The sequence below is a fragment of the Crocodylus siamensis genome, chromosome 9, assembly GCF_052110815.1.
Source record: "Crocodylus siamensis isolate JL-2025a chromosome 9, ASM5211081v1, whole genome shotgun sequence".
In the NCBI taxonomy this organism is placed as follows: Eukaryota; Metazoa; Chordata; order Crocodylia; family Crocodylidae; genus Crocodylus; species Crocodylus siamensis.
Window position 1 is genome coordinate 22,465,616 of NC_143403.1, and position 18,542 is coordinate 22,484,157.

At 42.0% G+C, this 18,542-nt stretch overlaps 1 protein-coding gene across 4 annotated transcripts in view; it reads right to left on the reverse strand.

The window, feature by feature from the left end:
- Nucleotides 1-2,732: 2,732 nt before the first annotated feature.
- NETO2 (neuropilin and tolloid like 2) overlaps nt 2,733-18,542 on the reverse strand; it is a 54,136-nt gene continuing 38,326 nt past the window's right edge. The window contains exons 7-8 of one of the 4 annotated variants that reach the window (XM_090062030.1): nt 10,933-11,046; nt 2,734-6,388 (exon numbers count right to left, since the gene is read on the reverse strand). In XM_090062030.1, the coding sequence (XP_089918156.1) occupies nt 5,808-6,388; nt 10,933-11,046 (695 nt within the window). In that variant the 3' untranslated portion in view covers nt 2,734-5,807. Of the gene's footprint in view, nt 6,389-10,932; nt 11,047-18,542 lie in introns of all 4 variants that reach the window. The other 3 variants (XM_090062029.1, XM_090062026.1, XM_090062028.1) reach the window with 3 other exon arrangements.

Sequence of the window (18,542 nt, forward strand, 5' to 3'; positions counted from 1 at the left end):
CTGAAAAGCTCTGGTTTGGGCAACAACTACCTGGTTCAACTTTTGCATTCTAATTCTTGCTTCCTAAATGCCTATGGGAAAACAGAAACCTATGTTACTCTCAGCAAGGGAGAAGTTACCATGTTGGAATATGAGGGCTAGCGTGTATCGTCCGATCTGTTTAAAGTCCCTATTCATACTCCCAGCTAAGATTAATGAGAAAGCTGTGGCTAGACATGGGATTATGATAGGACTGTGTGAAACAGCACCATTTCACTTTGACTTCTGTTTTGACATTTTGATGGAACAGTGTTTCGTTTCATTTTGAAAGCATTGCTCCATTTAGTTTCTTCAGAACAATTTTGCTGTTTCAACACTGTTTCGAGTTTCACCCGCACCCCTGGAGGAGTTCGGCAGAGCCCTCCTGGGGGTGCCACTGGGACCTGAGCCCAGCAGAGGGAAGCAGGGTGCAGCCCCAGCGCTGCGCTCTGCTTCCCCCCACAGGACTGAGTTCCATAGGGCTGGGAGCCACTGGGTGCTGAGCCTGGTGGGGGGCGGGGTGCACAGTGCTGGCAGTTTGCACCGCCTCCCTCGACTAGGCAGCAAGCCGCTAGGTGGCCACCTCCCTCCACTGGGCTCAGCACCTAGCAGTTTGCTGGAGGGAGGCGGTATGCAGCTCTGGCACTGTGCTTCGCCTCCCTCCACCGGGCTCAGCTCCCAGCAGCTCCAGCCCCGTGCAACTCACCCTGGTGGCGGGAGGGAGAGCACTGTGCCAGCTCTGCCCGCGTCCCACACTGCGCTGGGCTTCATGGGGCTGGTGGAGCCAAGGGGAGTGGACCTTGGTGTCGGGAGGCGGGCAGAGCCAGCGCTGTGTTCCCATCGGTTCCGCCAGCCCCACGGCGCATAGCCTGGCGGCAGGAGGTGGGGAGAGCCAGAGCTGCACTGCCCGCCGGGCTGAGTCGCATGGGGCTGCGGAGCCACGGGGAGCACAGCCCCGGCTCTCCCCTGCCTCCCACCACCTGGCTGCCGCTTCAAAACTCAGAGTGTTTTGAAACGTTTTGACGGGCCTTGTTTTGTTTTGACGCTGTTTCAAAGTCCTCCATTTCATTTTGATGTCACTATTTTGAAACAGCCGTTGAAATTTTGCACAGCCCTAGGATATGATGTGTGTCAGTGATCTTGGGGTGGCCAGGCAGATGATAGTCTAATCTTAGAGCAGTCCTCAGGACCTTTGTTGTTGGTGGATGGGAAATAGAAGTGCAGAGACTCCATGTTTCCTGTTATTTTTATAAATGGTGGTAGCATTGTCAATGCCAGCTATTGGAAGTTTGAGACTCAGATTTCAAAATCTAGTATTATTTTAAATTATGCAATATATAAAAATGTAGTTTTAAAAATCTCTTCAGTTTTCTCAGGGCTTTGGGGAACTTATCTACTCTCAAATTCTATGCATGTTTCACATTCAAATTTCAGCCAAAATAGTGCACATAAGCTGCAAAAATAGCACACCTTTCTGCTGGTTGCTCAGACAAGGAATCTTTTAACAATCTTATCCAGTGGGACACTGGTGTGGGATTTGCGTTTTTGCCCCATGTTCTCCATCAGTCTCCTGTTCCCAGTCCACCCTCTGCATTCACATATTTCCATATTTTTCCACCCTTTCTGTTTATAGTATTTGACTCTAAATTTTCATTTTTCTATTCCACTGTATCCTCCTCAGTCTTCTTCACCATTGGAGAGAGTGGATCACAATCCATCCTGTGATGACTGACCCAGCCAAGAAATAGTGTTAAACTAGCAGGTTACAATAAAAGTTGAGGTGATTGCTTCTAAAACAAAGCCCAGCTGAAGTGGTTTTCAGAAGCAAACCTGTTGAGCCATACTGTGGGAAGAGAAGAGTTATGTAGAATTAGGTAACCTTGGTTATAACAGTAAGGGTAACTGGGTGGAATTTTTCTTTGGCACACTAACTTCTTCCAAGCATATCCCTAACCCCTGTGACTTAGTGTACTTGGAGAACAGAGGAAAACTGATACTACTTCCTGCTTGCTCTCTTTGCACTGCAAGAGCAGTATAAAGGGACTTTCACTGTGATCAGCAAAGTTTATGCATAACCTCACCTAGCAATGGCACCTAGACAGACCCCCTTCAGTGATAGAGGAGCTAGAAGTAGTAGTTGACTGTGAGTAGGGCTGCTACCAACCAGAACCCAAGCACCTGCTAACATTTATCTTGCAGTGCATATGTCATATGTGCCTGTTTGCTGTACTGGTTGGTCATACATTTTCCTCCTCCCAAGCCAATTTGACTGAAAAAACAACAAGTATTTCTCCGGTTTAGAAGCCACTACTAAGAATGACACACGGGTAATGTAAAGACATGCAAAGGCATCAGGTCTTCACATTATTTTTTTCTAAAATCTGACTTTATAGGATCACATGGGCTTATGAAAATTAAATTGTTTTATCTGGTGTATACTGGATTATCCACAGTAGCTGGATGACAGGGAGCAAGTGGAGAGTTCAGAGACGTTTGGGGTAAGTAGTATGTGAAGCAGATGGAAAACAGATTTTGTTAAGCTGATTCTGCAAAACAGAGGGCAGCAGAAGAACCTGAATAAAAATAGCCTTCCTCTTGTACAGTGATGCCAGTTATCACATTAGAGACCAGACTATATACCACAATGAAGCACATCTTTAAAGTTTATCCTATATAGGGACAGGCAGGTTGTGGGGAAGAGACCACAGGGACAAAAACCTTGGATATCAGTTTTTACAGCACAAACTGATGAAATAATCAATCAGGTTGAAATCAGTAATGGACTGAGAAGAAACAAAACAATTTTAACTTAAAAGCCCCTTAGTACCGCTATATCCTATGATTAATATATAGTGTTAAACAATTTTAACAGACCTAAACAGTTACAGTTAGAAGTCTTACCTGTTTTCATTGTGACTCCCTAATGAGGAGGCTTATTGATTAGCAAAAGATTCAAAGACTTTATGAGGAAACCTAGGGCACACATATGAATTTTTGTTGACGCCATATGAAAATAAGTGTCTTTAACTGCATTTTGCTTTGAGTCCATTTGAATTTGAAATACAGAGGCTGAAATGCAGAAAAATCAAAATTGAATAAAATGCTTGCACCTTCCAAAAGATACAAATTGCTTTGTTTCACATGTCCCCGACTCTAGTTCCAACTCAGTTCCGTCTTTTCAGGTACCAGAGCTTAGTACCATTTGTGCACTGTAAACTGAACATGTGTGTAGTACACTATGTGAGCAATACAATAATCACTGGAGTTGAACAAACAGAATGTATGACTTAAAAAAAAAAAAAAAGAATAATTTGGTTTGAGAATAAGAAATCTTTGTTTTCCTGAGTCAGAAGGACTTGTCTAGCTGACAGAGGTGCCTTTACAATATATAAAAGCCTCATAGACTTGTAAGATGTTCTGTTCTCATTCATAAAATTGATGTTAACTTTGGCAAGAGTCCATATAGAGTTTCCTTGTAGGTCAGAGATAACTCTTTCCATTATTTCCTTATATTTGGATTTATTAAGTATAGGCAATATGTGTAACATTCCCTCATTCTTTGTACCCAGCCTGGTGATCATTGTATTTTATATAAAGGAGGGCAATTCCTTGCTTTTCTTGTAATAAGTTTCCTGTGGCATGTCATAAAATGAACTCTTGCTCCCAAAAGCTTGTGCTACTCTACTCCTCTTCTGCCTGACTTTAGACTAACATAGCTGCCTACCTCTTTCTAAATGGTTGCAGCATTTCAGAACCAATGGTATCAAATATGAGTTAACCATATGGCATTCACCTTCATTGTCATGATAAATCAGCTACGTAAAATTTAGAGGCTTCCTTATGCACCTTCCAGTAACCCAGAATTGTCCCTTCTACATATTTACTAGCTGATAGCCATAGGCTTTCTTTTCTACTTCATTCACAAATGAAATATGAAGCAAATCGTGCTTTTAAATGGCAGCTGGCCACTGGGGTGTCTAACTTCTCAAAAGCACAAAAGGTAAACGTGGCACAAATACCACTGTTGAGTAAGCATTGTTGATATTAGCATTTTGCTTTTTTTCCCTATCTAACCTTAGTGGGAAACAGCAATTTAAGTCACAATTTCATTTATTTTTTCATTTTAAAAAGGAAAAAAAAAAGTGTTTGTGTCCACTCTTAGCAACCGAAACATTTTCTGTACTGCAACCAGTTCAACAAAAGAACCTTTTGAGATAATTTGTTTTTATGTAAGTTTCTTAATACAGGTTGTGTCCGGTGATTGAGAGCTGTAAGGTCACATTTAGTGAAAGAACACTATTCCCTCTAAAACAAAATACCAAAATAAAAACTCAAACTAGGGAGTGAAAGGGGCTAATGTAGAAATAATATGAAGTATTCTTTACAAATTACAGTGTACCACTCACACATGTTGTTCAACGCCACTACCATGGATGCTGAAATAAATGTGCTGTACAGGTGTTAAATCCTGATTTAATAAACAGTCTGTACAGTATCAAATTATATAAAAGTCTAAAAACCCCACAATGAATAGTCATATGTTATAAATTGTGTCATACCATAAAAAGATGATCAAAATGAGATCAAACCCACAGTTAAAAAAAAAAGTATGAAATGTGCAATTTTGCAAGATGGAAACAAGCGCTAGAAAAATGAAAGTCTTAAATAAGAAGTCTTAAAGGCTAAATGCAATTACTCTGGGATTTCTCCTTGTCCCTACCAGCTTCTCCCACCTTAGTCATCACAGATCTCAAAACTTAACATATAGTGGGCTTGCTCCTATACTCCCTATGCAGTTTGGGAATGAACCCAGAGTACCCAGAACTGAGTTAATTAGGGGAGTTTGGATATACAAGGACAACAGGACTGGGATTGCTGTCGGATGCAGATGTACAGAACCACAAAAATACAATCTATTTCTAGAACTACTTGGAAAACAATAACCAAAATTATGCTTCAGTTACAGCTGTGAACTAAATGGAACTGTATGACTGTAACACATTGTAGAATCTGGCCCACTGTATACTAAATCACAGACCTTCCTGAAAGGAAGCCATTTTATAAGAATAAATGTTGAAAATTTGAAAAATATTCCAGGATTGCATCCACAAGCTGCAAAGGCCATATTCTCAAACGCACCAAAAAATAACTATAACTAAAACAAAATATTCTTACTCTTCAAGGCAATAAGCCATTTCACATGTTTCACAAAATACAGAGACTAAGAACTAGTAATTAAAGGCAATATAAAAGTTAGTCAGGATGAAGCAGATGGATGTAACATAACTGAGTCTTAATTGGCACTCACCACTGTAATTCCAGCTGCAACTTGACAAATACATTAAGACATTTATGTCAAAATATGTGTTGAATAAACCACTTTTCTTTACTTAAGTAAATGAAGTGTTAATTTTGACTTGAAAACTAAATATTTAAAGAAGGGAAAATGATACAGAGTGGAGGGAGAAAAAGATTCTAGTCATTGTTTTCAGTGATCAGTTATTAGTAATTTTTATTAATATCCTTAACTGATGATTCCCATGCAAAACCTTGCAGCTTTGTTGTTCAACTAGATGGATGGCTTGGGAAGGTAGGAAGAAGTCCACCACTGGTTATGAAGACTTTGTTTTGTAAAAAAATGGTGTTGGATACAGTAAGCTAAAAGTGTGTATATCCACACGCACCGCATATGGTACATATTTTTGTATATACACTGTCATATATATATGACGTGTGTGTATATACCCCCCCACACCCATATATACACCAATATCGCCTTCGGTAGGAGATTAAAAGTCAATAGATAATGAGCCTTGTGCAGCATCCTCTCGTCCCCTGACGTATATTTCACAAGGAATTTCTTCCATCACCCTATCCTCTATGACCTGCTCAGGGCAATCGTGGGCCTGTTTGAAAGTATAACTACTCTTCTTGAATGTGCTGTTAAATGTTTTCATTGGCTGAGGTTGTGCAAAATCATTACGAAAAGGCAGTTCCATGGAGCTGAGGTTGGTCCTGCTTTGTTTTATACTGGAGGCTTGAGAGCCACAGTGATGGTCATGGATACATCTAGAGGCAGTAGAGGAGCGTCTCATTTTCTGGTAGTTTTCAAGTTCTTCTGATAAATCAGCCAAGTCTGCAGAAATCTCTTTATCCCTTAATGAAAACAGTTCGTAATGTGGAGGGTCAAATACTTCTTGGAAACCAGTTTTATTGAAAGCAGTTTTGCAAGCCATAACTTTTTTGCGGGGCTGCTTTATTTGGACCAGAATTGAAATAAGAAGAAGAACCAGAACTATCCCTGATGTAATGCCAATGACTGTTCCATGAGTTCTGGTGATTTGTTCAAACAGTCCAGTTTTTTTCTTTTCTGCAGAAAGAGAGAAAGAGATGGATGTGAATCTGTCTGAAATGTCTTATTAGAAATATTTTGGTATAATGTTATGTTTACACTAACTTACAGTAATTAGCAGTCATATGTTAATATACTTTACAATATATTAAAACAAAGCGCAGGCTCTGTACGATCACTGATATGAGCATAGTATCTGTGGACTCAATGGCCCTACATCCATAGGAGAGCAAGAATTCAAGACACCCTGGGCGCATCTACACAAGATGCTACATCACCAAAGCAATGAGCTATGGCGACGTAGCTTGTCTCCACAGCAACGCAGTGTCAGCAGGCGCTAACCATGGTGCCACTGCTACTATGCAGTAGAGTCAAAAATTACCCATGAACCACTGGGACTGCACTGTACCAGTGGGTACTGCACAGTCATTTAGTACTCGCTTTAACTAAAGCAAGTACTAAATGACTGCGCAGTACCAACTGTGCAGTCAGGGGCATGTGTAGACATGCCCTCTGACACTGTAAGATTAACATACCTATGATTAATTTAACTTTATATCATTCTTAGCAAATAAAAGTTGAACTCAAAGGGCCCAGTCTTTGTGCTGACTGACAACAGTCTTAGTGATATCAGTGGACTTCTCCAGATGCCAAATTTATGCAGTCCTTAAAATACACTTTTCTTTACTTCGTTAGGAAGTTGTATAATTAGACCTACAGCAAGTTGTATAATTAGACCTACAGCATATCTATTTCACTGCAGGTTTTGTAACAGCCCATGTTGTAAGATCAGTTAAAAACATTTGAACAGATGCTTTGTAGCACTTCATATGAAGGTACACAAGATGGCAGTATCAGATTATATCAATTTTCACACTTAAAATATTTATTTAGAACTCAAAAATTCAAATAATATTTTACTCTGGAAAAAGTATTGGTCCTGACTTGCTAAAGGAATGTGCATGGATAGAATACAATATTCAAAGGAAAACAGTCAAATTATTTAGGATGTGGTCTAAGAGAGAATTTGGGTACCCAACTGCTAGGTGCCACAGGCCATGTGTAGATGAAACAGTGCCAAACTTTCAGATGTCTGGCTGCCAGAATGCATCCACAACTTGTTACAGGGCAGAAGGCAATCCAAAAAACCTTGGTACTGAATAGGGAGGTGCATGGAATTACTTAACAGGAAATAAGGACAAAGCAATATCTGAAATTCTGTCTCTATGACTTGGGTGCTTTAGGACTACAGACAGGTGCCTCTCTCCATTCAGGATCCATGGCATAGCACCATTTCTTCAAAGAGTAGGGATTGCTCCTTTTTCTTTTAAAACACAGCCAAAAATGGTAGAGAAATAGGAGAAGGTGGTGCTACCCACCCTTTATCTAACAACCTAATGTCCCCTTAGACACAAGGCCACAGCATCATGGTTCTTTACTCTAATTACTCTTGTATTCATTGGCTGCATGGAGGGGTTCAGAATGACCCCAAACATGTGGGTCTATAGCTAGGTGTTTAGGACACTCTCCTGCAAAATGAGAGATGTAAGTGGTTGAGGAAGAAATTAAACCCAGGTCTCCCACATCTTGTGTAATAAGAGCTCTAACCACTAGGATATTTAATATAAAATAAAGGTTGACAGCACCTCTAGCTCCACCATCTTAAAGGTAAGTAGCTGCTACTGAATTTTGTGAGGAGCCCAATCCTCTTGGCTTTGGGGTGTGAGGGTATTTTTTTTTAATTTTTTTTTAGCATGCCAACCAGATTGGATGGTTTAGGGCATAGTTTCTCAACCTGTCATACATGTACCCCTGGGGGTATATGAGACACAGGCAGGGGGTACGTGGGTACCCTAACATACTCTCTCTCTCTCTCTCACACACAGAGTCTTTTCCTCTCTCTCTCACCCTCTTTTCCTCTCAAAACTATGGCAAAAAGTTTGGTGTGCCACACATTAAAATTCCCCAATAATAATTTGGCATGCTGCACTTTGCACAGCACTGAGTTCAGCCCTCCTAGCTTTGGGCAACCTCACTTCTAGCTCGGGTGCACCTAACACACTGCCTCTTCTGGGCATGTGCTGGGATCAATGTAGGACTGTGCCGAGTTTAAATTAAAGCACTGCTTTTTTGTTGTTTTGTTTTTTTAATGTCTCCAAGCAGCCCTAGTGAATTTAAGTACCACCAGGATCAATTAGTATCTGACCAGGGATTTTGGGGCTTAAAGTTTTGGGAAACAGATGCCTCAATTCCATCTTAGTCCTACTTTAGGTGCCTACGTTGTTTATGGGATCTAGTACCTGATGCCTTCCATCATTTGTTCTGGTGCTAGGTATTAAAATTGAGAGAGAAAATTCTCATTGGCTAAGTACAGACAGTCAAAAAGCCCACGGCTGAATCGATTTAATCTTCGCAGGTTAGTCTAAGCTGCATAGATTGAACTGATAAGCAAGTGAACAGGCATTCATTTTGATTCCAGAAATGCAGCCACATGCCTGCAGTGGCTCAGTCCAGAAGCTGGGGGGTCCTTCCTGATTGGCTGGAATAGACAGCTTAGGCCAAACCTAGCCCATCCACCCTGTAAGAGGGTAGGGGGAGAGTTTGTGGGGGAGGTGTAAAGCATCCTGGGATGCTGGGGGATTATGAGTTAACTTGAGTCTGGAGGGGATCTGGGACAGGAGTTCAATAAACTCATTTAACCTAAAACAGTTAAGTCTGTTAATTAACCTAACCTAATCTAAATCAGTTAACCTAAGTCAGTTAAGGTTTATGTGCCCTGAACGTCTGTCGTTTTACAGATCTGAACCTATTTCCGATCACTTCTACCAGCTGGTGTGTAACTTCTGTCCCTAGCCATCATATCTAAAGATAAAATATGATGGGTAGTTTAGTTCAGAAGATAATAGTTTAAAAATGCGGGAAAGGCAGTCTCTATCTGGTTGCTATATGTTTCATAAGGAATTCATCTTGAAATACTATTGAGGATTTGTGAATTGAAGAAATCTAGACAAAATGTACATTCCGGAAAAACATTTGTAGTCAAGGAAAATAGATCTCAGAAAGTTACTTCAGTTTCTGTTCTGTCATATACAATACTAGCACAGACAAGACTTCAGTTAGAGGAAATCTATTTTATGTGGGAAACTTGGGAGCCACTAATATGTTTAAATAAAAAATATAAACTAGAAATACACTATATTGTGAGAGACATTGTAATATAGTAGCCACTGGAGTTGGGTAATTTTTTTTTTTGATAATTTGTCAAAATATGTAGTTTTGAGTCACCCTAAAGTAATTTCATTTATACTGATTTCAGTGAATAGTTCCAGTTGAAAATATTTTAACTTTGACAATAAGGATGATTAGGGGCATGGAGAGGCTTTCATACGAGGACAGACTAAAGAAGCTAGGTCTATTCAGTATAGAAAAAAGAGCTTGAGGGGGGCCATGATAAGTGTTTACAAAATACTAAATGGTGATGAGAAAGTAAATAGGGGTTTATTATTTACTCTTTCTTATAATACAAGAACTAGGGGTCACAAAATGAAACTACTAGGTAGTGATTTTAAAATGAATAAAAACATTTTTTTATGCAGCGTGCCATTAAAATGTGGAATTCATTGCCACCCGATGCGTGTGGAAGCTGACAGTAACTAGATTAAAAAAGGGACTGGACAAATTCTTGAAGGAAAGGGGCATCAGTAGCTATTGAGCACAGGAGTTAGGGATACAGCCTCTGACTCAGAACTTCCTAGATCTTAAATGCGGAGGCAGCAAGCCAGCGAGGAACAGTGGGAAAACACCCTGGTCACACCCAGTTCCCACTTCCTTTCAGCCTCCCTTCTCTGCCACTTGGAAACCCAAGACACAGGGCAAGATGGACCTGGGGTCTGACCCAGCAAATGGCATTTCTTATGTTCTTGAATTCTTTAAATGTTTTGACTTCTCATTTTGAAAAGTTTTATTTTGAAATTGAGCTAAAATTTATGAAAGATAATTATTTGTTTCAGTTTAACTGATATACTGTTTGACCCAAAACAAGTTGTGTTTATTTTGTTTTGGCAGAAAAGAAAACAGAAATGTTTGGTTTCAAGTTAACTTGAAACTATATATTTTCATTCAGTTTGGCCACAAACCTGAAAAAGGTGCTTGCACAGCTGTTGTAACTACATTTATATTGTATTCATGTGCTAATAAAAGGTCTTCTTCAAACACCAAAGATTTTTCCTTGCAAAAGCTTAAAGGTTTAGGAACAGATGATGACACAAGCCTGGCAAATGCAGAAGCATATTTCAGAGTAGGCCAACATTCTGCTTAAACTTTAAACTTTCAAATATACTTTGCTAAGGGTATGAGATATTTAATTACAGGGGCAGGAATATCATTCTTCAACCCAGTTATAGGCCTCTTGGTTTTAAATTAAAAATTTGGAACATCTCCCTGAGTTTAGCAGAACAGCTATCCTCAGCACATTTGTAGGAAAAGATATTTTATGACTTTCTTAAATGAAAGGCAAACTGACAATCTTGGATCATAAAGGTTACATTTAGTACTATATTCACCTTTGCAGTGATTTTCATCCCAAGGGTATGCACAGTTTTGAATGCCATTGCAGACTAAAGAATTATTGATGCACATGTTGCTATGGCAAAAGTAAGTACTGCCTGGGCAGGGAGCTGCAGAAGAGAAATGGAAAAAAAGTCAGTACTGGCAAGAACTCTGACAGTGCAAATGTATATTCAGTTATTTTTTGTTGACTGTGGGCTTTCAAGTGCAATGAGTATTTCTGCACATCACTGATTATTATTAGGTAGTGCCTATGTTCCCAGTAGGGTGGTTGCCAGGTATAACACAAACAAAATACAACTACTTAAACTGGTTGGTATGAAGAGCTAGACACCTGACATCTATGATAGAAGCAAGCTTCCATAGTCTTTAATACCAGTCTTTAGAAAATAAAATGCACTATACTGCCCCTATAAATTGCATACTAATTATTTAGATTGCATTGGTATCCAAAATATGCCAAATGCTTTCCAAACGCCCAAGGCACATTGCTTACCTGAAAAGCATACTGTCTCTATTTAGAGAGTACCAGAGGTGCATCACACTCAAAACCCTGCTCTGAAATGTTCAAACCAGAAGAGAAATGTTGTATATAACCCAACTGTTGAAGTCAGGAAGAACTCGCATCCCAGACCACTTTGCAGAATCCTGCAAAGGGCATGCCTGCTCTGCTTAATGCCATGGTATGCAAGAGATACCTAGGGCAGATACTTCAGGTACCACAGGAATATAATTGTGTTAGCATGATGCTGTTCCCTGGCTAATATACCCAGATTCTCAGCATGACCAATTAGCTTAGTGGAGCACTGCACTGTACTAACATGGCTATACTGCTTCCAGTACCATTGCTCAATGTGTTTCTTCATGAAATAGAGTATGTATAATTAGCACAAGACAAAATGAAGGTCAAAGTTCAGTTGTAGCAGACTCTGAGAATTAATCCTCCACTTTCCTGAGAATTCCCATCCCTCTATCAGGAACGCATACCAAGGCATTTTCAACAAAGAACATCCTTGCTACAACCATTAGACAGTTCAGAGAAAGAGATTCACTCTTACACAGTAGACCTCAAGTCATGTGGATGTAGATTAAAGGAAACCCCTTGAATAGCATCAAACCAACTGGAAAAAGTAGCCTGTAATTTCACAGCTGTAGCGTAGCCACTTGGAATTTCACTGAGAGAGATGACTCACTCAGGTCTTCTTCAGCTCAGGCCCTTACTGTTACAGCTAACAAGGGATTAAAGGAACTGCCTCTTGCTATTGTCATATTGTTAGGGAGACTTTTTGGTTAAATTTATTTCTTCATGATTTCCAACAAGTATTTTACACTTCTACAATATATATAAGAAAGGTATAAAAGTATCTGTTCTCAGAATATAACATTCTGTCTGCCTTGTTTTTGACATTCCCCATAGCATGAAGCTTCCATTCCATTTCTCTACATCAAAAATGCAATATTGCATGCAAAAAATTTCCATATTTTTGGAAGTGACTTGTATATTGAATAACAAAAATATGACAATCCAGAGGTAGTGGTTAGGCCTGCGTGAATAGGGAAGTATTTGATTCCGATTTGGCCGATTCAGAGATTTGGATCAGCTTTGGAAAATGTGGCACCAATTCAGAGAGATTCGGTGATTCAGATTGGCCAGGGAGGCAGGCACAGCCCGGTGGCTCCTTTGGCTGTGCCTGCCTCTCCCCGGGTGGAGGGAACTGCAGGAGAAGCCCCCCGTCCTAGTCCTGGCACTTTGGAAAAAAAAAAAAAAAAGCCCCGTACTCACCGCCTGCAGGAGTGGCGATTGGGGCTTCTGGGTGCTCATGGCAGATCCTCCCTGTGCAGCTTGGGGCAGTGGGGGCAACAGGGATCGTCCCCCGCCCCCACCTGGCACCTGTGCAGCAGCTGCCCAATGGCACAGGTGCAGTGTGGCTCGGCAGGGTGCTGTGTGCTGTCCGGGAGCTGGGGCCACTGGCACCAAGTGCTGCTGGGCTCCATCTTACACGTGGAGCCACCTCAGCTCCCAGGCAGTGTGCAGCACCCTGCCGAGCTATGCTGCACCTGCACCATAGGGCAGCTGCTGCGTGGGTGCCAAGTGGGGGGGAAGGGTGATCCCTGCTGCCTCCTGCTGTGAGGTGGGGGCTCTGCCATGAGCCCTCAGAGGCCCCCCAATTGCCACCACCAGAGCTGGTGAGTGCAGGGCTTTTTTTTTGTTTTTTTAAATGTCGGGAGGGGGATGGGGCCAGGCAGGGCAACCATGGGGCCTTCTCCCGTGACTCTTCCAGCTGTGCCTGTCTCTGCCCTGGTGGGGGCAGCCGTGGGGGCTATGCCTTGCTGCCGCTTGCCCAGCCAGCAGGGGGTGGGGGTGTGAGGCAGGTGTGGCTCGCTCCAAGTGGCAGCAGGGCATAGCCCTTGCTCCCAATGCTGCTGCACCCGCATCAGCACTAGGAGCGGGGGCTCTCCCCTGCCACCGGTTGCCAGCTGGCATGGGGGGCACAGGATGCGGGCACGGCAGCGCTGGGAGTGGGGACTATGCCCTGCTGCTGCTTGCCCACCTCTTCCTTGAGTGAGCAGTGTCCCAGCTGGGCAAGCAGCAGCAGGGCAGAGCCTCTGCTCCCAACACTACTGCACCCACATCCTGCACCCCCCTCCCCAAGTAACACGTCCCCCGCCCCAGCTGGGCAGCTTGTTCGAGCCCCTGTTCCAATCCCTCCCTCCCGAACACCCTTTCCCTCCCCCAACCCCAACAGACTTACCAGCTGGAGGCAGCGGTCAGCTGCCTGTTTAGTCAATGGCCCAATCTCTGAATTGGCTGAACCTCTTCTGAATTGATTTGTATGCTTCAAATCAATTTGGAGCTTTTACTTGTTCTCCCGATTCAATTCGGATTCAGTCCCCGAATCAGGCCGAATCCCCTCCGATTTGAATCAGCTACCAAAGCGTCGCACAGTTCTAGTAGTGGTGCACAGTTTAAAGTTCCAATTCTGTCCAGCACAAAGCAACAGCTACTCTTATTCACAGGTGAGTACATTACCTTATCTTTATCTACTGCCTCTGTACTGTTGCACATGATCCTAATCCTTACAGTGCTGAACTGAGGCAGTTTGTGTTCACTAGTTTTAAGTTTTCCTAAAAAGAGACCCAGGGAGAAAATCTCTTTTAGCTTCAGTCTTTCTGAAGGACTTTATTTTCAAAGCAACTTTCACTTTATGCATTGTTTTCTCTTTACTATTTAGTTTGATTTCAGGCATAATTTTCAAGAATTCAACACCCTACTTTTCTAACAGGCACCAACATAAGTGATCAGATTTTTAAGAAAGTTCTGCTTCCATTTAGGCATCTTAGTAAGTGCCAGATTGTTTGAAATGGGAGCGAAGTAGTGTCCTTAGGTCTTTCGAAAACCTAGCCATTCTGTCACTAAGTGGCAGAAAGAAAGAATAAAGCCCCAGAGTTTGTTTCCCATTGGAACTCTGACTGCATCTTTAACTATTTCACTTAACTACACTTATAATTGCAGCTGTTTAGGAAAGAACTTTTTTTTTACCCTGCTGAAATCAACTGCCAAAAACACATCTGCACATGCCTTTTGAGAAAGATTGAATGACAAATCTGATACTTATACAACTATAGTCATTTTGAATATGAAACTAGATCTACTATTCTGATTGAAAACATGGAGATAAAACTGAATAATATTAAACATAGAATATTACAAGTAGACACAAATTAAGTCATTCAGATACTCAGAAAGAGGAGCATGTAGCATTATTGTGACATATAATCTGCTGATTAGATTGGAAATATGGGATAACTCTAGGCAAACTAACAATATGGTGAAGACAACCTGACTAGATTTTTAAGTTCAATACACGAGTGGGTGATAATCTAATTTTTACTGAGTATAAAGTATAGCTTTAAAACTATTGACAAGGTCAGACTAGAACAAATATTAAAAGACCTCTTTCAATTAAGAGACAAAAGAAAATATCTACAAGGTGGCATACAAGATGGCTGTTGTTCTAATACCTGTATGTGGTTTTTTTTCCTTGACTACAGCTCTGCTATGCAGGCTAAGATGTAAGGCAGGCATTTACAGGAAGATTAGTAAGGCACCTGCTAAGATAATAATCAACCACTCAAGCAAGATTTACTTTCAGGAAGGCAAAAGAGACTGTTTGTTGAATAGAACTAAATGCTCTTGGAGGCGTGAAGAATTATGGGATATAACAGCAGCTCAGGAATTTAATGAAAGATGAATATTTTTTAGTACTTTCTCTTAGCCATCTCCTTTTGAGGCCGGTTATAAAACATGACATTTGATTTTGTTTTATACTGTATTTTTAAGAGAGATACTCAGATAACCTATTTGAAACATTTTTCCATGTCTTTTCTTTTCTGGATTTTTTTAAAAACTGAGACCATTTGAAATTCCAGGGACTATGGGTTTCAGTCCTGGAAAGGGAAGCTCAGATCTTTCTTCTTCCAAGTTAGGTCAGTTGAGTATCATGGAGGTTACCGCAAAAGGTGGGGAGAGAATCTTTTAAATGGGTAACTTTAAAAACTGACCCCATGCAGAATTAAGAAGAAATTAATGAACAGAATGAAAGTTGCTTTGAAGATGCAATGCTTCAAATGCTCTGGCATCTCATAGTTAATGCATACATAGTTTCTTCTCAATAATTTCTTAGGAATTTTCTTTAGGGGTGGGATTTGCTTGATGACCTTGCCAAATTTCTGGAGGCTCTTCTAAACATATAAAGACCACCAAGAATCTGTTTCATTATCCTGTAAAACAAACTTATTTTCATAACATGTTTCAGTTCAAGCAGTATTTATGGTATGTGGGACACCTTATAATTCTCTTGTTACAATGGTACTTCGAACAGTTTACTCTCGTGCTGAAATATGGTTTGACTGGACACTAAGTAACAAGCATAGCCAAATACTATTCGACAGGTATAGTCATGCTTAGGGGCAACCAATGTGAGTTCATTCTTTAGATGGTTTAAATGTGTTTCTATTAAGAGAGGATGGTGCCTTTTTGTAGATTTACTTTTAGCCTGAAGAGGCTGTTACTTTGGTCGAGATTGGGCTACTTAGTGGCTGCCCTACATTGTGGCTAGTGGAAGAACTGTGCCTCAAAGCACAGTCCCTTCCTTAGTTATCTGCTTTTCAAGAAGGTTTTCCATGGTATCATAGAAAATTAGGGTTGGGAGGGACCTCAAGAGGTCATCTAGTCCAACCTCCTGCTCAAAGCAGGGCCATCCCCAACTAGATCATTCCAGCCAGGGCTTTAATCGAGCAGGGTCTTAAAAACCTTCACAGATGGAGATTCCACCACCTCTCTAGGTAACTTGCTGCAGTGCTTCACCACCCTCCTAGTGAGACAGTTTTTCCTAATATCCAATCTAAACCTCCTTTGCTGCAACTTGAGACCACTGATCGTTGTTCTGTCATCTGCCACCACTGAGAACAGTCTAGTTCCATCCTCCTTGGAACCAACCTTTAGGTAGTTAAAGGCTGCTATCAAATCCCCCCATAGTCTCCTCTTCTCCAGACTAAGCCCAGATCCTCAGTGTTTCATCAGAAGTCATGTGCCCCAGCCCCCTCACCATTTTTGTTGCTCTCCATTGGGCTCTCTCCAACTTGTCCACATAGTTTCTGTAGTGGGGGACCCAAAACTGGACACAGTACTCAAGATGTGGCCTCACCAACGCATAGAATCATAGAAAATTAGGGTCGGAAGGGAGCTAAGTAGATCATCAAGTCTGACCCCCTGCCACGGGCAGGAAAGAATACTAGGGGTCAAACAACCCTGGCTAGGTGATTATTCAGCCTCCTTTTGAAGACCCCCAGGGTAGGAGCGAGCACCACTTCTCTTGGAAGTTGGTTCCAGATCCTAGCCGCCCTGACCGTGAAGTAGCGCCTCCTGATATCTAGTCTGAATCTACTCTCAGTCAACATATGGCCGTTAGTCCTTGCTATTCCTGGTAGGGTTCGGGGGAACAGGGACTCTCCCATAGCCTGCTGGTCCCCCCGTTGGCCAGTTCGTAGACAGCCACTAGATTCCCCCTCAGCCTTCTCCTGTGGAGGCTGAACAGATTCAGGCCCTGTAGCCTCTGCTCGTAGGGCTTGCCCTGCTGCCCCCTGATCATATGAGTGGCCCTCCTTTGGACCCTCTTGATGCTATCCACATCCCTCCTGAAGTGCGGCGCCCAGAACCAGACACAGTACTCCAACTGTGGCCTCACCAGTGTCTTGCAGAGGGGGAGAATCACTTCCTTGGGCCTGCTCATGATGCATCTGTGGACGCATGACAAGGTGTAGTTAGCCTTACTGACTGTGTCCTCATATTGGCAGCTCATGTTCATTTTGGAATCAATAATGATTCCAAGGTCTTTTTCTGCCTCTGTGCTGATGAGAAAGGAGTTCCCAGCCTGTAGGTATGCTGATAGTTTTTCCTCCCCAGGTGCAATACCTTGCACTTGTCTACTGAAACCCATCCTATTGTCATCCATCCACCTCTGTAACCTGTCTGGATCTAGTTGTAGCCTGTCCCTCTCTTCTAGCATGCTCACTTTTCCCCACATATTAGTGTCATCTGTGAATTTGAACAAGGTGCTTTTCACCCCCTTGTTCAAGTCGCTGATGAAGATGTTGAACAGCGCAGGCCCGAGGATCGAGCCCTGGGGGACCCCCCTGCCCACATCCCTCTAGGTTGAAAAAGACCTGTCCACCACCACTCTGGGTGCTGCCCTCCAGCCAATTTGCAACCCATCTGACTGTGTAGGCATCGATGCCACAGTCGCCTAATTTCTTAATGAGAATGGCATGAGACAGTGTCAAAAGCCTTCCTAAAGTCCAGAAAGACTACATCCACCGTGACACCTGCATTCAAGGATTTTGTGACCTCTTTGTAGAAGGCCACCAGGTTGGTCTGACGGAACCTGCCTCTAATGATCCCACATTGGTTGCCCCTAAGCATGATCCCCACTGCTGGTCCCTTGCAGATGTGATCCTGGATAATTTTCTCAAAGAGCTTCCCTAGGACTGAGGTAAGACTAACGGGCCTGTAGTTTCCTGGGTCCTCCTTCCTCCCTTTTTTGAAAATGGAAACCACACTGGCCCTTTTCCAGTCTTCTGGCACCTTGCCAGAGCACCATGAGTGCTCGTAAAGCTGTGCCAGGTGTCCCCCTTGTTCAAAGCAAGAAAAATACAACATAAATATGAAAGCAAGTTTCTTTGGGTAGAATGGGATATCTTTTATTAACTCAACTAAATAGTTGGAAAAAGTTCTTTGCAAGCTTTCAGGCACAAGCACGCTTCCTAAGGCACTGGGAGACTGCTGCTGTTCTGAGGTCTCCACAGTAGAAAAGAACCTAGGGTAAACCGATGTCTGTGAAGATGCAAGTGAGTGGAAGGAAGTTTGGAAGACAGAGGGTAGAAATGGAGGGGAGGGAAAAGTGTGAAGGAATGCACATTGTTAGCTAAAAGGCAGGTTATCTGGTATTTTAGATGTCATGCAGGTTGTAATGCGTCATAAATCCATTGTCTATATTCAGTCCATGATTTTTTTAATCCAGCAGATTTATAAAATGAAGTTTGTAGG